The 21,682-nt window shown below is 47.9% G+C and overlaps 1 protein-coding gene across 4 annotated transcripts in view; it reads left to right on the forward strand.

Annotated features, from left to right (window-relative positions):
- Positions 1-21,682, forward strand: part of FRMD4A (FERM domain containing 4A) — a 461,647-nt gene that overhangs the window by 429,695 nt on the left and 10,270 nt on the right. For all 4 annotated transcript variants that reach the window (XM_038740915.1, XM_038740917.1, XM_038740916.1 and 1 more), the window contains 4 exons: positions 11,103-11,236; positions 14,888-15,010; positions 18,404-18,632; positions 19,336-19,392. In XM_038740915.1, the coding sequence (XP_038596843.1) occupies positions 11,103-11,236; positions 14,888-15,010; positions 18,404-18,632; positions 19,336-19,392 (543 nt within the window). The remainder of the gene's footprint in view (positions 1-11,102; positions 11,237-14,887; positions 15,011-18,403; positions 18,633-19,335; positions 19,393-21,682) is intronic.

Consider the following 21,682-nt stretch of genomic DNA (forward strand, 5'->3'; position numbering starts at 1 on the left):
AGCCATGCTACTTCCCAGTGGGAACATGACTAGTAGGGATGAGAGAGTGGGAGTGGCTTCATGCAAACCACTAGCCCTAGAATCAGTTCCTCTTCAGAGGTTCTCAGGCCCAAAGTCATAGGCCCAAAGCTCATCTGCCATTCTCTATTAGCCCCACCCACATCTCCAAGACCCTTCTCAGTCCCCAGGATTAGGGATTTAGAGACCCTTAACTAATCTGCCCCCAACCCTCCCAGAAATTTTATTAACTTTTATGAAGCTCCCAATGTAGTAGTAGTAGTAATAGTATTTATTAAATGCTTACTATGTGCAGAGCACTGTATTAAGTACTGGAAAGTGTATACAAGTGAGAATAGGACACAGACCTTGCCCCTTGAGGGGCTCACAGTCTGTGAATATAATGTCGGGGGAAAGAACTGGACACAGACGCATCAGGATCAATGAAACAATAAAACATCAAAACAGTATAAGAGACAAGTCCCCAATTCACAGTATGTGTGCGGAAAGTTGTATGCTACCAAAGTAAGCCTATAGAGCTGTAGTAATGCCCACCCTGGTCTAACCCTTTGAGTTCTGGATGTCACCGCCCACAACCTTTTTTTTTATGGTATATTTTAAGTGTTTACCATGTGCCGGGCACTGTACTAAGTGCTGGATTAAATACAAGATAATCAGGATGGACCCAGGCCATTACAGTGTTAATCCCCATTTTACAGATGAGGTAATTGAGGCACAGAGAAGCGGGGTGACTTGCCCAACGTCACCCAACAGATAAGTGGCAGAGCCGGGACTAGAACTCAGGTCCTTCTGAAACCCAGGCCCATTCTCTCTCCACTAGGCCATGCTGCATCTCCTGCTTTATTTGAACAGCATCATTTGTGCTCCCCCCTAAATCCCCCAGACATCAGACGGAGATCTGTATCACCCAAGGCCCAGAAAGCAGCTCATCCACCAACGCTTAAGGGATGCTGGCGGCCCCGGAGCCGGGCCAGATAGGACAGGTGTGGGGAGTGGGTGAGCGGCAGATAACCAGGCAGCTGCTCCCTGACAAGCCAAAGTGGGACAGCTCCAAGCCGAATGGGACAGGGAACCGAGGCCCAACCTCAGACAATGGAGCATGTGTCTGGACTGCTGCGGAACCACACAGTGGGCGGGGAATGCTGCTTGAGAAGGTCTTCAGCTCCAGGCAAACTGAATCAAGGAGGCAGAGTCAAACTGGGGCCAGGTTCTGTGCGTGGCAGTTGTGAGCTGGGCAAGGGTGCTTACACGTGCACTGTGTGGAGGGGAGGGACTGTGAGACGGAGAGTAGATTTGCTGTCAGCGCTGTCCCCTTTAAATGGTCGCCATCATCGGGGCTTATTGAGCACCCAAGGGTATCTTAGGAATTTGAAGGAAAGAAGGATAGAAGTCCCACAGGTAACACAGACTGGAGCTATTCAGTGGGGACAGATGGGAAAACATAAAGACGGGTGATAACAAAAGTAAGCAAAAATGAATTACTAGAATCAACTGATTGGCTCAGTGGAAAGAGATGGGCTTTGGAGTCAGAGGTCATGGGTTCAAATCCCAGCTCGGCCAACTGTCAGCTGTGTGACTTTGGGCAAATCACTTAACTTCTCTGTGCCTCAATTACCTCATCTGTAAAATGGGGATTAAAACTGTGAGCCCCCCCGTGGGACAACCTGATCACCTTGTAACCTTCCCAGCGCTTAGAACTGTCCTTTGCACATAGTAAGTGCTTAACAAGTACCTTTATTATTATTATTATATATAATACATATATTTGTTCTTTATATATGAAGAAGACACCACTGATGGTGAAATTAACTAATGAGTGCGGGGGTGACTGGAAAGGCCAATGAGGGAGCCATAATCATGGCCATGTTGGATACCCAAAAAGGTTTTCCCTTGGTGTGTTGTGGTGCTTATGTTTGCAGCACCTGGTGCTGTTTTCTCTTTTGCCGGCATGTCTCTCATTCATTGAGAAGATTTTGCTCCCTTCTTGATGGCAGTGTGCTCCGCTGGTCTGCGCTTAGCAGTAGGACACCCAGTTATCAGCTGGATGCAGCACATATAAGTGCTAAGAAGCTCTAATAGGACAACCCAGGTGGGGAAGTGGAGATTCATCAGGGAAAGCCTCTTGGAGGAGGTGTTTAGGAGGCCTCGAAAGTGGCGAAGGGTGTGGTCTGGCATATTTGAGGGGAACAGGAGTTCCAGGAAGGAGAAAGTGTATGAGCAACAGGTTGGAGACAGGAGAGTTGAGAGACAGATGGAGCAGGAAGTTGGCTTTGAAGGAGTGCAGAGTTTGAGCCAGGTTGCATGTGGAGAGAAGAGCACAGAAGGAAAGAGGACTTTCATTGTGCTTCTCAAGCACTCAGTACAGTGGACTCAGTATGTGCTCAGTTACCTTCACTACAGCTGGTGGATTTAATCTGAAGGTTCTGAGCTTCTTGTTATGCAATAACCACTGGAGAGCTCTGAGTATGAAGGGGAAGGATAGAGGCATGCAGGAGAGAGTGCTGATTATAAAGCAATCACCTTTTGCAGCTCTACAGATGAAAATGAATTCAGTTATCATAGCACCAGGGAGGTGGGAGAGCCTTTTCACTAGAGGGAAAAGGTGGCCTTTCTCCTCCCCGCAGTACTTTGCTTCCAGCAAAGAACCAAAATATGATATAAATAACAAAACCTCGAAATGTACTCAGCCTGAACACAAAGTACTGGATTTCCCTTTGTGGCCAAACACCCACTGCCTTTTTGTCCTTTGCTAGTCCCTCAAGAGGCGGGGACAATCCAGCATTTGTCTGAGCATTGTTCCTGGAATCTGCAGTTGTTGAATAATCTCAGGGTTGGGTTCAGCTTGAAGGTGGGAGGGAGGAAGGTTTTTCTTTCAATCCGCTTAAAGAAAACGCTGTAAAGTGGCCAAGGAAATACCCAGTGTCCTTTATAAGGTTTATTCGAGCATTACTTTACCTGCACGTTTGCAATTCATTTGACTCCATCTGTCTTCTTAACGGAATACGATATCATGGCTTCTCCTCAGCTCACAATAGCGGGGCATCTCATCTCTGCTTGGTGGCTCTCCCGAGATCTGAAGATCTTCCGGACCTCTGATTCTTCTGCTTCTAACTCGCTAGGGTCTTGGGCACATCCCCGAGTCCCTCTACTAATAATAACTTTGGTATTTAAGCACTTACTGTGTGTTCTGTGTATTGTGCTAAGCCCTGGGGAAGATACAAATTAATTAGGTTGGACACAGTCCCTATTCCACATGGGGCTCACAGTATAAGTAGGAGGGAGAACAGGTATCCCCATTTTACAGATGAAGAGACCGAGGGACAGAAAAGTCAAGCGATTCCCCCAAGTCACACAGCTAGCAAGTGGTGAAGCTGGGATTAGAACCCAGGTCCACTGACTTTCAGGCCTGTGGTCTTTCAGTAGGCCATGGTGCTTCTCCCTCTGCCTGAGCAGTGCCCGACAGCTAGTTTCATTTCCAGTGAAATAACTTCCCTTGAATGAAAGGTCTGTGGTCCAACTCCTCAGAGAAAAGTCTTTTTCACCACTTATCTGAAAGTCACCAAGCAGAAAGTACACTGTGGATGGTAAGCTCCTTGAGGGCATGGTAGTGCTCTTTACCTCTGTGTTATTCACCCAGGCATGCCGGACAGTGCCACACACACCATAGGCGTTCAGTTGATATCGCTTGACCAGCTGTGGCTAGGAATGGTTGATTTGGTCTTCGTTGTGATATGAATTCTCTCCAAGATGGGGGGGCTCGCCGGGCAGCAGCCAGGCATCTTTATGAGAGGTGCCAGAAGGATATAGTGGGAGATCTTGTGGGTAAGAAGGGACTCAGCCACCTTCTTGTTTGGGCACTATCGAAACTGCATAAACTGGCAGTGCTGGCTGAGATTTATTACTCCACTGTTTGCACATTCACATTCTCCTAACGTTAGCATTTCCTCCTATTGTTGGAAGGTTTATTAATAACCATTTTGACAATGAGGGCGGTAGTTGTTTCATCTCTCTCTGAGGAGAGAGATGACCTGATAGGCACCTGCCAATTCTGAAAGCTATAAATATATTCAGCCGAGTGGATGATATTATAATGAACCGTCAGATCTTTCCACTAGGCATCATGTTAACTCTCCTCTTCATCCTTTTGTTCTCTTCTCCTCCTCCTCCTCTCTTCCTCCAATACTTTGCACATGCCTGCCAGCTTCTCCTGGCTTCCTCCTCCAACCATTTTCAGCTCCATCTCTCGTCTTCCCTCAATCCACAGACAAAAAGTACAAGTTATTCAGGAAGGATCAGACTCCCTTCAGGGTAGCAGTAATAATAGTAGCGTTTATTGAGCACCCACATGGTGCACGTGCATTGTACTAGCCACTTGAGCAGTACTGAAAAACAAAGTAACATGTTCCTTGCCCGCAAGAAGCTTCCACTCTAATGGAGGAGACAACATAAACACAATTTACAATTAGAGTGGTCAGAAATATATAATTGGGAACAAAACAGGGAAAAAAAAATAGATTATGAACCCCTGTTGGAATGGAAAATGTGTCCAAACTCCTAATTTTTGTACCTACGCCAAGCACTCAGAACATAGTGAGCCCTCAATTAATGCCAAAATTATGATAATTTCCGCAGACGTGGGGGTTATGGTTCCCCCTCCAGGAATGAACTTCTGACAGGGCTGGTAACCTGATGTTCCCCTTCCTTCACCGTTCCTTTAGCCAGTCCTTCCCACATGGTATTCGGACTAGTGAATTTCCACCATGAAAGGAGCGTCCATTTCCTCCCTGTAAATGTTTTCTCTCCAGGCTTGCCTGAAGCCCGTCCCTGGGTTGGGCCAAACTTTTACTCCCCAGTTCCTGGAGCTCTCCCGGAAATACAAGTCTGTGCTTTTTCAGCAACAGCCCAGACTGGCGGTGTGCCATTTCCTTCCTAGCTTCTGAGGAAGCAGATTGAATTCTTCCTCCTCTGGCCCTAGTGGAAAACATCTCTTGTGTGTGTGTGTGTGTTGGAACGACTCTGAGCCTCCAGGTCGGGCCAAACATGGGCAGGTGAGCAGAAAGGACTGGAGAGTGGCCAGGCGCTCTGCCAGGATGTAGGCTCGTATCCGGTGCTGTGTAAGGCGGGTACTTCGGAAAGATTGAGCAGAATCTCAGGTCCCTCTCCCTGAGGATGTTCTTTTGTGTTGGGTGACGGGCTGTTGTTTGTGCTTGCTGGTGTCCCCGCGGCATCCGGTGGTCCGGTGAATCAGCCCGCCTGGAGCCGTTAAGGACGGTGTGTCGGCCCTGGGCCAGGGTCCCAGCTGAAGAGTCTCTCCCTCTCTCTCTCCCTATCCGTATCCCTTTCCATATCCCGTTCCATCTCCCTCACACCCCAGGACCTCTGGAGAGGGATTTTGGGGGCTCTGATCGAATTGACAGGATGGGATTCTTTCCTTTTTTTCTTTTTTATCTATGGTATTTGGTAAGCACTTACTATGTGCCAAGCACCATTCTAAGTGCTGGGGTAGATATAAAATAGTCAGGTTGGACACAGTCCCTGTCCCAATGGGGCTTGCAATCTTAATCCCCATTTTACAGCTGAGGTAAGTGAGGCCCAGAAAAGTGAAGTGCCTTGCTGAAGGTCACACAGCAGACAAGTCGTGGAGCCAGGATTAGAACCCAAGTCCTTCTTTCCTGAGATTTGCTGCTGGTGTAGGGCTGGGTGCACACCAAGTGTCTCCAGATAACAGTCATTCACTGAGCGACTTCAAATCAGGCGTATCTTCTCTCTCTGCTTCAGTTTGCCCCTCTGTCCTCTTTTCCTGCCCCTCAACTTTCCAAGGGTGTTGGGAGGTGAAGAGAAGTAACATATTAAGTCCTTTGAGTTTCTCAGGGGGGAAAGTGTGTCATGAACAACTGTGGATTATGGATCAATGGTATTTATTGAGCGCTTACTATGTGCAGAGCACTGTACTAAGAGCTTGGGTTATTCACTGAGCGACTTCAAATCAGGCATATCATCTCTCCCTGCTTCAGTTTGCCCCTCTGTCCTCACTTCCTGCCCCTTCTTAACTTTCCAGGGGTTTTGGGAGGTGAAGAGAGGTAACATATTAAGTCCTTTGAGTTTCTCAGGGGGGAAAGTGTGTCATGAACAACTGTGGATTATCGATCAATGGTATTTATTGAGTGCTTACTATGTGCAGAGCACTGTACTAAGAGCTTGGGTGAGTACAATAAAACAGAATTAGAAGACAAGTTCCCTGTCCATAACGATTCTCCATGCCCACCCCTTTTTTCATGGTATTTTTTATACATGCTTACTGTGTGCAAACAACTGTATCAAGTGCTAGGGTAGATACAGGATAATCAGATTATACAGCCCCTGTCCCACATTGGGCTCACAGTCTAAGAGGGAGGGAGAACAGGAATTTAGTCCTCATTTGTAAAATCTGAGGCAAGGAGAAGTTGCCCCAATTCACACAGCAGGCAATAGAATAGAACCGGGAATAGAACCCGGGACCCCTTACTCCCAGGCCTGTGCTCTTACCATTAGGCCACACTGCTTCTCCTGCTTGAGAATCCACTAGATTTTAAGCTCTTTATGGGCAGGGTTGGTATCCACAAATTCTGTTGTACACTTCCAAGTGCTTGTATCATAAACCTTCCAGTTACCCAACTGGAAGTTGCTGCTCATTAGTACCTCAGCCTGAGGGTGGAGGAGGAGGCAGAGGGGATGTGATTGCAGTTTGCCAAATCAGGAAGAAGCTGAATGGGGCCAATGTGGAATTGTTATTCCCTGTTTCCCACAGTGCCCCAGGACAGGGCCATGCATTGAAGCCTGGAGGATGGTAGGCTCTAAACAAACAAAAGGAAATATTTCTTCTCTCTGTGGGTGGTAAACATATGGAGTCCATTACCACAGGAAGTTGGAAAGATTCACAGGCAAGTAGTCTCTAATGGGCTATTAGAGGGAAAGTTAAGGATGTATAAGGAAAAGTTGGGATGTTGAAAGCTATCCTATAAGGAACTCGAGGCAGGGATCCTGTCTATTGTATTCCCTGTTGTATTCTCCCAAGCATCTAGTACATTGCCCTGCACAGAGTAGGTGCTCAATAAATAACATTGATTACATCGCTAAGCTAACTCATAGGTTGGACGCTTGGACGCTTGCCACTGTGAAACACAGAATCCTGAGTTCAGTGAACCATTGGTCTGACCCAGTGGTGATCTTTTTCATGGTTTTGGTAGCTCAAAATAAACCCAGCGGACTACATGTAAGCAGCTCTCGTAAAAAGTGAGTAAAACTAACAGCTATTTTGAGATTGAGTGATTATCTCTGGATTCCATTTATCCATGCTGAACTCCCCAAAACAACCCGAGCGTGGGAGCCAGAGGACCTGGGTTCTAATTCCAACTCTACCACTTCCTTCTGTGTGATTTAGGGCAGGTCACTTAACTTCTCTGTGCCTCAGTGCCCTCATCTGCAAAATGGGGATTCAATACCTGTTTTCCCTCCTACTTAGATTGTGAGCCCCATATGGGACCTGGTTATCTTGTTTCTATCCCAGCGCTTAGTACAGCGCTTGACACATAGTAAGCACTAAACAATTATGCTCAGTGCTTGGGAGAGTTCAGTAGAGTTGGCGGACCCGCTCCCTGCCCTCTACGTGTTTCCAGTCTAGCCAGGGAGACAGACATTGAAATAAATTACAGACATATAAATAAATTAACAATGAATAATTTAAATTACAGAATAAATTAAATAAATCACTGTAATATACAGTACCAAGAATATTTGGAAATCAAATTGGAGTCAGTCAAGAGGGGCAAAAGCAGGGTAAGAAGAAAAAAATACATAAATGCAAGATGGACTGGATTTGTACAAGTAATCTGTCAGTAGTGCTGGGTGCCTTCCGTGTGCAGAGCACTGCACTGAACATTTGGGCCACCGCAGTAAAGTAAGCAAATATGATCACTGTCTTCGAGGAGTTGACAACCTAGTGGGAGAGGCAGAAACAAAAGTAATTCCCAGAAAGAAAAAAGGAGGGAAATGGATCATTAGGTGAGTGCTTAGGTAAGGGGGAATGTAAAACTATAAACTGTGAGGACTTAAGTGTGTGGTGCTGCAGAGTGCTGGGATTAAACTAGGGAAGTATAGAAATCAATCAATTAATCATATTTATTGAGCACTTAGTGTGTACAGAGCACTGTACTAAGCAGCCTGGGAGAGTTCACTGTAACAGAGTTAGCAGACATGTTCCCTGCCCACAACAAGCTTACAGTCTAGAGGATTAATAATAGTACCGCTCGAGAGCCTGCTGTGTGCAGAGTTCTTTACTGCAAACATGGGAGATTGGAAGAGAGGCAGCATGATCTAGTGGAAAGAGCACGGGCCTGAGAATCGAAGGATCTGGGTTCTAATGTCGACTCCGTATTTGTCTGTTGTGTGACCTCTGGCAAGTGGCTTCATTTCTCTGTGCCTCAGTTACCTCACCTGTAAGCTGGGGAGTAAATCCTCTCCCTCACTGTAAGCCCCTTGTGGGGCAGGGACTATGTCCAACCTAATTACCTTGTATCTACCCAATACTTAGTACAGTGCCTGGTGCATAGGAAGCACTTAACAAATACTATGAGAGAGAGAGAGCGAGAGGGAGAGTAGAAAATAATCTTCATTCATTGAGTAGTATTTACTGAGAGCCTATTGGGTGTAGATCACTCTACTAGGCATTTGAGGGAGTAATAACAGTCAGAGCTAGAGACACATCCCTGACCTCGAGAACATAATGATCTCAGTGCACAGTTTGTGGAAGCAATATAGTTCTGTCAGTAAAAAAGCAAATATGATACTGCACATGACCTATCTGAACCAGTATACTCTGGCTTGTAGAAGTCTCAAAGGAGAGCAACAAAAATGATTAAAGATTTGGGGAATAGGCCATGTGTGGAAAGATACAAGAACGGGAACTATTTAGGCCAGAGAAGAAAAGCTGAAGGAGGATTTAATCACAGTCTTCAAGAATACAAAAGGGCTATTGTGACTAAGTGTCTGTTCGAACCTCTTGAGGACAAGAAGAGAAAGGAAGAGCTTTATCAGCAGCAAGGGGGATTGAGGTTTGAACAGCTGGACAACCAGAAGAACTTTCTGTTCCTAACGGCTGTAAGTCGATGGAATATGTTGCCAAGGAAAATGGCCTTCTCCTTGCCCAGAGACGTTTGAGAAAAAGCTACTGCACAGCTCCTGGCTGAGTTGTGAGCTCAACCTGCCCAGAATTGGGTGGGGGGAGTGTGGTAGTCTTGAGGCTCGGGCCCTGAGATGCCCCAGTTCTCTTCTTGCCAAAGTGGGGAAATATAGATCAATTACTCCGGTTCTCTTCTTGCCAAAGTGGGGAAATATAGATCAATTACTCCGGTTCTCTTCTTGCCAAAGTGGGGAAATATAGATCAATTACTCCAACAGCCCTAACTGTGGTACAAAGCAATTATTTATCTGGACAGATGGTTCGCCTACAGATGTGACAGGAAAGGCCAGGAATTAAGTTCTCATTCATTCCTCCCATCACTGTTTTGGTCTACAGGTGTCCTGTGAACAGTTTTCGAGTCAGTCTTCCTGTCCCTAAGCAGGAAGGCACCAGTTCAAAGCCTCCCTGGGTGGTGGAGAGTCCTACAGCCTCCCTAAGGGAAACCCTTTCCAAGGCAGCATGCGTGGCCTAGCGGAGGAAGCATTGGCCTGGGAGTGAGGGGACCTGGGTTCTAATCCGATCTTTGCTACTTTTTTTTAAGGTATTTGAGAAGTGCTTACTGTGTGCCAGGCACTGCACTGAGGTAGATATAAGCTAATCAGGTTGGACACAGTCCATGTACCATGTGGAGCTCACAGTCTTGATCCCCATTTTACAGATAATGTAACTGAGGCACAGAGAAGTTGTGACTTGCCTAAGGCCACACAGTTGACAGGTGGTGGAGCTGGGATCAGAACCCAGGTCCTCCTAACTCCCGGGCCCATGCTCTATCCACTGGGCAACACTTCTTCTCATACAGCGTGCCTGCTGTGTGACCCTGAGTCACTTAACTTCTGTAGGCCTCAGTTTCCTCATCTGTAAAATGGGATTAAAGTACTTGTTCTCCCTCCTACTTAGACTGTGAGCCCCATGTGGGACAGCGACTGTGTTTAACCTAATTTGTTTCTGTCCCAACCCTTAGAACAGTGCTTGACATATAGTAACAACTTAGCAAATATGGTAATGAACAAACAACTACAAAAAAAAGTGAGGAAGCTTTTCCTTGTGTCTAACCTAAGTCCCTCCCACTGCAATTTCAAACTTTATCCTCTGGTTTGATTCTTGATTAAACTTAATCCCTGATCCCCATCCTTCCCATAAGAAACGTCCCATGGAGGAGGCACCTGTAACTGACATGGTTCCAAAGTGGACTCAGTTAAATTGAAATTAGCTAGAGAGGCTCTTGAGCTAATTTGCTTGAGGAGCTTTCTGCCTTTCTCATGACTGGCTGCCAGTTCAGGTAAGGGCTGCGGATTCTCCCTGTATTCATTCATTCATTCATTCAATTGTATTTATTGAGTGCTTACTGTGTGCTGAGCACTGTACTAAGCGCTTGGGAAGTACAAGTCGGCAGCATATAGAGATGATCCGTACCCAGCAACGGGCTCACAGTCTAAAAAGGGAAGACAGTCTAAAAAGGAAAAAACAAAACATGTAGACAGGTGTCTGACATAGTTGCCCCATCATCAACAGGGGGATTACATTCACTGGAAACTCGAAGGGACTTTACAAAGTCAAAATGATTCTGGCTGACTTAAAACGAACTTTTAAGCACCAAAACCCAATTCTGCTTTGCCACCTGTAACGACCTCAACAGACCTCGGACTTTAGCAGCTGGGAATGCGAGCTTTTTGGCGCAGAATGGGTTTCTCTCCAAGTACCCCAGCCCTGTATAAGGAGAACCCCGAAGTGCCGGCTTTATTTCGGAGTCCCTCGATCTCCTGGCTGGGGGGGGTGGGGATCCCTGAGTCCAAAATCCGGGCTCGGATTAAATTCTTTAGCATTCCAGATGCGTGCTTGGCAGTCAGCTGTCGCTGTTTATTGCTAGGTTCCCAGGAGTCTGACAGCTCTCAATCTGCCAAGAAAGACATGCTGGCTGCGCTGAGATCCCGGCAGGAAGCCCTGGAGGAGACGCTACGCCAGCGCTTGGAGGAGCTGAAGAAACTTTGTCTTCGAGAAGCGGTAGGCGTTTGGCATTGTACGGTCCCGGAGAATGCTGTCGGGTGTGACTTCACGCTTTCAGAGAAAGGAAGGAGGGGAGGAGGAGTAGAAGGTCAACGTGGGGAGAGTTGGAGCTAGATTGACTCTGTAGACTTCCTGCTCCACCAAACCCTTCGGAGGCACTAATGCCATCCGGGCATTCAAGCCTGCAGCTGTCCAGGACTGCCATTCTCTCCACTGTGTAGCTCTTCCTCAGAATAGGTTGGGCTTCAGTTGGCTACTGGATGGGCTCATTTGAGGGCAAGCTACCTAGCAGCCTCTTCCATGGCGGGCTCGTTTGCACGTCAGTTTTCCAGCATTCTCTGCCCCTTTTCCTTGTCTAGCTCCTCTGCCAGGGTGGCTTTTAGACAGCCTCAAGATTCAGTCAGACCAATGAGTAATAGTTAGTGAACACCTGTCATGTGCCTAACCCTGGACTACTAACTCTTTGGGCAAGCACTACAGTTAGATGGCACAGTCCCTGCTTTTAAGGAACTTACAGTCTAGCAGGAGAGACGGATGCTGAAATAAATTACAGCTATGGGGAATAAATAATGTATGTAAATATGTGCCCCGCCATTTGTAGAAATTGAAGAGCTTAGGTGGCTAGGGGTTATCCTGAGGTGGCCAGGGGGATTCAAGGATTCAGGACATTAGGTTCAGAGGCTAACCTAGGCCAGGGTCTCCGAAGGTCTTCTCTGAGCAGACGAGAATCCTGATCAGAGCCTCCTTTCACCATCCAGCTGGGCCTAGATTAGCTCCTGCACCTAATGTCCTGGATCCCTGAATCCCTGTCGCATGAGGGTTCTCATCCGCTCGGAGACGGCCTTGGGAAACCCGGGACCAGAGCAGGTCCTCCTTGGCTGGGATTCTGGGACTTCTCAGGGCCTGCAACATGGAGTTGGAGGCATGTGCTGAGGCACCATAAAGCCTTCACTCAGGAATCATCCCATTGGCCCAACCCTCTCTCCACAGCCATTTTGAGCACGTGTAAGCTTTTTGTGGGCAGGGAATATGAATGTGTCTGTTTATGGTTGTATTGTACTTTCTCAAGCGCTTAATACAGTACTCTGCACACAGTAGGCACTCATTAAATGTGGTTGAATGAAAGAATGAATGAATGTGTGTGTGCATCCACCCAGCTTCCTCTGTTGCTGTGGTGGGAGACTGGGACCTGCTGGGCAGCACCAGGAGTCCTTTGGGTAAAGAAATTGTCAGGGCCGGAAAAGCACAAAGAGCATCCCAGACTTGTTCTCTAGAGCCTGCTTCCTCAGTCCAAAACTGCAAGGAGTTTTAGGGTGGGATCACATCATGTTTCTCTCTCTTTGGTTTAATTACTGTCTGGGTTGATTTGAGTCGGAAGTGGGGCAGAGCAGAGCCACAGCCACACACTGGAAAACCCACACTCCAGCCGGGAGAGGCTGCTGAGAGCCCCAGGAGACATTACTACCAGGTCTCAGAACGTGTCTGCTGCTGGAAGTGTTCCGTAGGGCAGCCTTCATCTCCGGGGTCTTGGGGTCTGTTTTCAATCACTAAAGTGCCTGGCTTTGTTTTTAATTTTAAAAAAAATCACTGAACCCAGACAGAAATCCCACAAGCTGTCAGAACCTTCTGTCTCTGTTGCCTGCTTCCCCAAGTCCTTGTCATTTATTTCTATGCTAGGAACCACAGTGGTGGGTAAATGGGACAGCCATAGCTGAAGGCAAAGAATTAGGATCGCTTCTCTAGGCCCTGTCTAAAGAGATGGGCAAAAAAAATCTCAATTTCTCTCGCAGGCTTCTTGGGTTTTGCCATATGATGTATATAACTTTCCCTCCATTTGGGATATCGGGAATGGCTGTGATTTCCTTTGGGAGAATGGGAGAGTTCAGCCTTGTGGAATCAAAGTAGCCCTGTGAAATCATCGGCAACAGTGGTCTCAAATTACTCCTTCCTCAAACTGCTTTGGTTACTCATTAATTCAGATTAAATTTCAAGAGACCCAAGGCCTTGACTCTAAAATACCTTCAAACTGATAGGGACACAACCGTAGTCCTCTTTTTTGTTTTGTTTTGTGGCGGCCGTTTTACCTTGTCTTTCCTCTCCGGGGTTTCAAGCTCAAGAGAAAGGGAGCGGGAGACCCTCAAAATTGTAATGTGCAAAATATTCTAGTATAATATAATATTTTGAGGCATCATGCTATTTATGGGAAGTTACTTGGGCAGCGGATAAACACGGTGTGGAATAAACACATCTAATCACCACTCTGGAGACATTTGAACCGCACATTCTTTTCACAAAGACAGAGAAAATGCCGAGCACGGTCTAGCCGAAAGGTCTTCCATTGTCTCTCACAAACACTTGGGCAGAGGAATAGAAAGCGCAGGGGCCCCTTTTCCTCAGTGACCTGAAAACTGGAGGCGGGTGGGGATGGGTGGGAGGATGGGGCGGGGGCCGGAGGGGAGGAGAGGGAGGCTCTGAGCCAGAGGAGCTCTGCTCATTGCATTGAGGTCAGCCCGGGAATCAGTGGAGTCGGGTCTCTCCGCAGGCGGGGTTTGCTTGGGCCCAGACCGTCCAGCACAATAGCCTTTTGTGGGACCTGAATGATGGATGTTCCAGGGAGCCAGCTGAACCGTTCCTTATCGGTAGGGGTGAGGGGGTACGCAGGAGTTTGTGCCAAGACGCCTCTGTTTGCTGTTTGGCTCTCTGAACCACAAAGCCAGGGCGGTTGGGAGCTGCAGCATTCTAGACAGAGCTCAATCTCTCATCTTCTTCCTTCCCCGGCTCTGAAAATTCATCTTCATGTATGATTCCTGCACTCCAACACGACATCACCCTGAGCGGGATAAGTTCCCCAGCTTGTCAGATCCTCCTGCTCCGTAGCTTCTGAAGCCCTCAATTCTCCTCCTGGGAGAATTCTGGGGGGGTTCCGAATGGTTCTGTGGAAACCTTCGTCGGACGCCGGGGTTGCCGCTGAAGTTCTAAAAGTCTCCCAAACCCACATACGTCGTGGGCATCTCTCTGCCTGCAGATTTCCCCACCCACCTGGCACCAAGACTGAAATGCAGCAGTCAGACCTCTGGGTTATGTTTGAAAATTCTATTCAAATTCTTATTTATTTTAAGGCTGATTTATTTTAGGTCTAGCCTGATTTCTTCCCAGTCCTCTCCCGTGTGACCAGGCTGATTTGGGCGGCTAATGCGCCTGCCTGCACTATTTCTGAGGTGTATGTAGGTGTCCATATAGGCGTAGTATGGAGTATATATGATTTCCTAGGGTCTTGGACACCCAGTAGGTGGGTGGTTGGGTAGAAGCAGCGTGGCTCAGTGGAAAGAGCAAGGGCTTGGGAGTCAGAGGTCATGGGTTCTAATCCCGACTTCCCCACTTGTCTACTGTGTGACTTTGGGCAAGTCTCTAAACTTCTCTGTGCCTCAGTTACCTCATCTGTAAAATGGGGATTAAGACTGGGAGCCCCACTTGAGACAATCTAATCACTTAATCCCCCCCCAGTGTTTAGAATAGTGCTTTGCACATAGTAAGCGCTTAACAAATGCCATCATGATTATTATTATATATGTGTGTGACTGGGGAAGTGATTTACAGATCCTGTACACAGACTTACTTGTCCCCCCAATTGCTATTTCACATGGTCAGGAGCTCACTGGAAAACTGCCAAGAGAATATCCCTTGGATCCTGGGGAGGAAGCGCCCATTGTTCGACGAAGAATAGGGACCGCTTTCAAACTGGACGAACAGAAAATACTGCCCAAAGGAGAGGTGAGTCCCTCCCGCCCGTCCTCCGGCCCCAGGCCTCCAGTCTTTCTGGAGAAATTGTCATCATTGGGTATCTTCGGTCCCAAGGGTTGGGTGGCGAAAGCCGCAGGGTTGTTTGTCTTCTGCGTTGCTCTTGACCGATCAGCCAGTGGTATCTATCAAGCGCTTACTTGTGCGGGGACTGTATGAAGCGCTTGGGAGAGTCCAGCACAACAGAGTTGGTATGCGTACTCCCTACCCACGAGGAGCGTGTTCGCCCACATGCAGTGCCTTTTTGGAAGCGAGAGGCCCTTGGGGTGCTGCTTTAATTTAGGTTGCATTTGCTTATTTAATCTTGTAAAGCCCATCGTGGGGACCTGAGCCCTGGGATGAGATTCGGGTCTGCCCATTTCATGGTTTCCCTGAGAGTTTGTTGAGGTCATGGCGTAGTGGATAGAGCACGGGCCTGGGAGTCGGAGGGTCATGGGTTCTAATCCCCGCTCCACCATCATCATCATCAATTGTATTTATTGAGTGCTTACTGTGTGCAGAGGTACTAAGCACTTGGGAAGTACAAATTGGCAACATATAGAGACAGTCCCTACCCAACAGTGGGCTCACAGTCTAAAAGGGGGGCTCACAGTCTAAAAGCAGACACCACTTGTCTGCTGTGTGACCTTGGGCAAGTCACTTAACTTCTCTGTGCCTCAGTTACCTCATCTGTAAAATGGTGATTAAGACTATGAGCCCCATGTGGGACAGGGACTTTGTCCAACCGGTCCTGGCACCTAGTAAGTGCTTAACATATACTATTATTATTATTATTATTATTATTATTATTATCATTATCATCATTATTATTATTATTGACGTGCTTAGAGCTGGGCTCCCAGCTCAGCCTTCTAGAAGACATAAATGGCATACAAGGAAAATTAGCCCCGGGTCACCAATGGGGAAGGGGCAGGAAACAAGTGGTAGTTTAGTAGCCAGGAGCTGCCAGGAGCTGAGCTTCACTGGGTTGCCCTATGCACGATGAATGCTTGGACTACCCTGGTTTAGTTAGAGCAGACCGTTGATCAATCAGTGGCATTTACTAAGTGCCTATGGTGTGCACTGCTCTGAGCACTTGGAAGAGTATAACAGAATTAGAAGACATGAGCACTGCCCTCACGGAGCTTAAAGTCTAATGGGAGAAGCAGAGACTACTTAAATACTAGCATAAGCAAATCGATATGTCCAAAGGGAGGAAAGGTGGTCCTCGTAATCTCCTGTCCCACAGGGGCTCACAGTCTTAATCCCCATTTTACAGATGAGGTAACTGAGGCACAGAGAAGTTAAGTGATTTGCCCAAGGTCGCACAGCAGACATGTGGCAGAGGCAGAATTAGGACCTAGGTCTTTCTGACTCCTAGGCCTGTGTTCTGTCCACTAGGTCACCCTGCTTCCTTGGGACCTACCCTTGGTGACTCCCTTTTCCGTAAGACTCCCCCCCACCTCTCAACAACCTTTTGGAAATCTGCAGTTGGGCAGGGGCCAAAAGAGCTGGACTCTCCCTATGAGATTCTAGTCCTTGGTTATTCCTCAATCCCCAGGACAGTGGCGGGCAGCTGACAGTTGAAAAACATGTAATGTGGGGGAGGAGGAAAATGGGAAATTAGAGATGATTAAAAATATACATTTGTTCCATAAAAACCTGCTGAGGAGCCCCATGGCATTTTAATATGGTAAGTATTGAGGGAGCTTTTGAAAGCTAAAGCCAAAGCCTTCTTTAAATAAAGTGGACTAAAACCAGAAGTCATTCCAGTGGAACTGTAATTACAGGTTTACAGCGATGCTGACTCATCGCAGAAAGCCAAGGAGCTTTGAAACACCAAGGCCTCAAATGAATCCTGTACTTTCCTAGACCTCAGCTTGAGGGAAGATTAATTCATTCAGCTGGTGGGGCCGGGTGGTGGCACAGCATGAGAAAAGAAACCATTGTCTTAGCATTTGTTAAGCGCCGATTGGTGCAATGCACTTTGCTAAGCACTTGAGAAAGTTGCCAAGCAGAGAAATGATGTGGGCTTTACCACTAGGTTCTTCCACTCTAATAGTGGGGAGCTGACACATAAATGGCGATGGAAACGGTGGGGAGCTGCCCAAGGAGATCATAATAATTGTGGTATTTGTTAAGCACTTACTACGTGGCAAACACTGTATTAAGCGCTGGGGTAGATATAAGATAATCAGGTCTCACATGGGACCTACAGTTGGAAGGAGAACAGGCATTGAATCCCCATTTTGCAGTTGAGGGAACTGAAGCACAGGAAAGTTAAGTGAGATGCCCAGGATCACACAGCAGGTCCATGGTGAGCTAAGATTAGAACCCAGGTCCTCTGACTCTCAGGCCTGTGCTCCTTCCACCAGGCCACGCTGCTTCCCTGAGATAAAAGCAGGACAGATGTGAAGTGTGCAAAGAAGGGGGAAAAGATGGGGCGGGAAGGAAGCTGAGACACTCTGTGTCAGAGATAGAGAGGTGGGGTGGGGGGAGTCAGAGGAGACTCCCTAAGTGGACATCTCAGTGAGTGAGAAAAGTGCAAAGATGGAGAATTTGAAGGCCCCACATCTGTGTGAGAGGCATCAGTGATCTGGGGAGAGACCCAGCCTAGGGAGATGGACAGACAGAGATACTTTGCATGACTTTGAGGGCAGGGATCGGGCCACCAACTCCAGTGTATTGTACTCTGCACTATTACTACTACACACTTCCTGAACAGCCCTGGTGGATAATGGGAAGGTCTAAGGACCCTGCATGTGAATCGTCACTGGGCCGTGTACGGAGCGGTGGGAGGCTGAGAATGTCTATAATTGAGTGTGTCCATGAGGTGGAAGAAGAACAGAAACAGCGTTCTGGGTCGACAAACCGTCAGAACAAACTTGAGACACAAGTAATTTGAGATTTGAGGACAGCGTGGCTTCTCTGCCCCAGAGACAGGCTGGAAATGACTCCCTGGGAGGGCTCTATATCTGCAGGGAAGCTGGACCACAGCCATCTCGGCAAGAGCCTGCCAGGAGGCAATGGTGCCAGCCTCAGCCCTTTGGCAGAGTAAGCGTTTCACTCTTAGCTAGGGCTGCCGCTTCCTCCTTGCTTAGCGTGGGAGGCCAAGGGGCTGCCAGCCAGTGGCCCCAAGTCCCAGCAGGCTCCCGGGATGAGATCCGGCTGTCTCGCTGCCCTGCACCACTCTCGCCCCCCACACATCCCTGCGAAGGCCGAGCAAGAATCAGCTTGCTCCACCTGGCCTCCAGGGAGAGACTGGGGCTGGGGGAGCCCAGATAGGGAGGGGAGCTCAGCTGCGGCTTGGGACAGGCAGTCAGGTCTTTGCTTCTCCATGTTGGTGTCCACCCCTCAACTCACCTTCCTGGGTCTCCCCTGCCCCAGGAGGCCGAGCTGGAGCGCCTGGAGCGGGAGTTTGCTATTCAGTCGCAGATCACGGAGGCCGCCCGCCGGCTGGCCAGCGACCCCAACGTCAGCAAGAAGCTGAAGAAGCAGAGGAAGACCTCGCATCTGAACGCCGTGAAGAAGCTGCAGGAGATCGAGAACTCCATCAACGAGAATCGCGTCAAGTCCGGGAAAAAGCCGACGCAGAGGGCCTCCTTGATCATAGACGGTCGGTGGCCCCCGAGCGCACCCACACCCTGCATGATGAGTTTTGGGTTTTGTGTGTGTGTGTGCATGCGTGCGTGCATGCATGCGAGATTCATTAAATGCTTTCTGTGTGCCAAGCACTGTACTATGCCCTGGAGTAGATACAGGTATTCAGGTCATACACAGTCTCTGCCCAACATGGGGCTCATAGTCTGAGTAGGAGGGAGAACAGGTATCGAATCTCCACTTTTCAGATGAGGAAACTGAGGCATAGAGAAGTTATTTGCCCAAGGTCACACAGCAGCAGGCTAGTGGGGAGCCAGGATTAGAATCTAAATCTTCTGTCTCTGCAGCCCATGTTCTCTCCACTAGATCAAGCTGCTTCTCAGAGATGGGCCCAACAAAGGGGCACCCATCCATGTTCATTCAACTGGCCTGTGAAAGTGACTATTTTGTCATATATTTTGTCAATATAATAGAGTTGGTAGGAAATGTTCTCGGACCACAGTGAGCATTTTTGTCAGGAGCCCACGCGAGTCAGTGCAGTCGAGGGGTCCCTCTGTGGGCCCTGAGTCATGTGGGAGTGAGGAGGACTGGGAACCGCTGATGGGGGAACACTGGGTTTTATGGATTAAGCATCAACTGAGAGATACGGTTTTGGGCTACAAAACCACTGGATGCCAACACACTAGATAACCTTGTCACTTCTGTGTTTTCCTCTTCAGATGGAAACATTGCCAGTGAAGACAGCTCCCTCTCGGATGCCCTTGTCCTGGAGGATGGTAGGTTATCTGTAACTAACTTGTGGTTCTTGAGTGGATGGCATCTCTGACAGTTGAAGTGCCGGGGGTGGGACTGGATTTCCTCTTGGGGTTGCTGCAAGTTAGTCATAGAAAAAAATGTATAAACTTCCTTAAGGAAGCTCACTCACTGAAAGGGACTTTTCAAAAACAAGTGATTCCCTTGGGAAAAGTGTGACCAAATTAAAAGACAGTGGGTCAGGGGAGGAGGAAGCTGGGGGTGTATGCAATGAAATGTCCTCAGAAACCCACTCCCACTAAGCCAGAATGGAGAAAGTATCTCCTGCCCAACTGGGCGGAGGTTTCTGGGAGTTAGTTGCCTTTTGTACTAGTAAGGGAAACTGCTTGGAAAGTTTCTTTAACTGTTGCAGGATGAGGGGAGAATTGGAGCCTTGTGCTGAGTCCTCCCATCCCCCAGTTAGGGGGACAGCCCCGAGGTTTAGAACCAACCCTGAAGGAAACGCTGTGCTTATGCCAGGAGCCCCGAATGGGCTGAGGGTGAGGGAAGATGGGTGACTAGATGCTAAGCTAGGTAGGCCCCTCCAAATTCCTGGTTTTGGTGGCCTCCACTGCATCCAGACAAAACATCAGTTTAGTCTGCTTTCTCCTGAAATTCCCAGAAAGCTGAATTGGGTCCTCTCCTACCCTTCCAAAGGGTGAATAAAACCTTATCAAGGGCACTCTGAGAATGTTTCCGTGGGGGTTTAACCAAAACCTGGGAGGTAGGAGGCCTTAATTTCAGAGAAATGAGCTTAAGTAGCAGTTAATTTTTTCCCCCTTTGGGAAAACCTCAAGCTGGCAGGGCTAAATGGCTGCTGAAATGGAGAAACAGAAAAGACTACCTAGATTGTAGTAATAATGATAATTATAATAGTAATAATTGCTATTGATGTGGGTAGCGTCTGGCATGTATTGGCCCTGCTATTAAAAATCCAGATAATGACATTTTTACTGCATGTTTCAAGTGGAAGGGAGTACTGGGAGGGTGAGAGTGAGAGAGCGTTGGAGCATTGGTTGCGGTCAGAAGTCCAGACCAATGTCCCTGACTCCCCTGGTGATCACAAAGCCACTGAAGTCCTGTGACCCCACCATTACTTTGAACAGGGTGCTCAGTGCTTCTCCAACTTGGGATTCCCTCAATCAGTTGTATTTATTGAACACTTTCTGAGTGCCAAGCGGTGTGTTAAGCACTTGGGAGAGTACAATACAACAATATAATAGAGTTGGTAGGAAATGTTCTTGGACCACAATGAGCTTACAGTTTAGAGTGGGAGACAGACATTAATATAAATAAATAAATTACAGATATGTACAAAAGTGCTGTGGGGCTGAGAGAGGGGTGAATAAAGGGAGCAAATCCAAGTGCAAGGGTGATGCAGAAGGGAGTGGAAGAAGAGGAAATGAGGGCTTAATCAGGGAAGGCCTCTTGGAGGAGATGTGCCTTCATAAGGCTTTGAAGGTGGGGAGAGTAATTGTCTGTCAGACATGAAGAGGGAGGGCGTTCTAGGTAAGAAGCAGGATGTGGGCGAGAGGTCAGCAGTGTGATAGAGATTGAGGTACAGTGAGTGGGTTGGCATTAGAGGATTTATGTGTGCAGACTGGGTTGTAGTAGAACAGCAAGGTGAGGTAGGAGGGGGTAAGGCGATTGAGTGCTTTAAAGCTGATGGTAAGGAGTTTTTATTTGATGCAGAAGTGGATAGTCAACCACTGGAAGTTCTTGAGGAGTAGGGAAACATGGACTGAATGTTTTTGTATAAAAATGATCTGAGCAGCAGAGTGAAATATGGACTGGAGTGAGGAGAGACAGGAGGCAGGGAGGTCAGCACAGAGGCTGGTGCAGTAATCAAGGCATGATAGGATAGGTGCTTGGATTAAGGTGGTAGCAGCTTGAATGGAAAAGAAATGGTGGATTTTAGCGATGTTGTAAACGTTGAACCAACAGTCCCCTCCCCGCTCCCCTCAACCCCCACAACCCACTCCCCCTCTCCGTTCCCCACATAATCCGTCTACCATATGCATGAAGCTCAGTATGTATGGCTGCGGTTGGGGCAGGGCTAAAGGGGTCAGGGTGAAATGAGTTGGGGTGAGGGGTGGTGGCTTGTGTGGAGACATGACCTTTTCGTGTTCCTTCACTTCGGTAGGTTGGGGTAGGTGTGAAGACCCTCAGGACCAAGGGTGATAATTCATTTTTTTAAATGGTATTTCTTAAATGCTTGCTATGTGTCAGGCACTGTACTAAGCGCTGGGGTAGCTACAAGCTAATTAGTTTGGA

Source organism: Tachyglossus aculeatus, assembly GCF_015852505.1.
Source record: "Tachyglossus aculeatus isolate mTacAcu1 chromosome 12 unlocalized genomic scaffold, mTacAcu1.pri SUPER_6_unloc_1, whole genome shotgun sequence".
Classification (NCBI taxonomy): domain Eukaryota; kingdom Metazoa; phylum Chordata; class Mammalia; order Monotremata; family Tachyglossidae; genus Tachyglossus; species Tachyglossus aculeatus.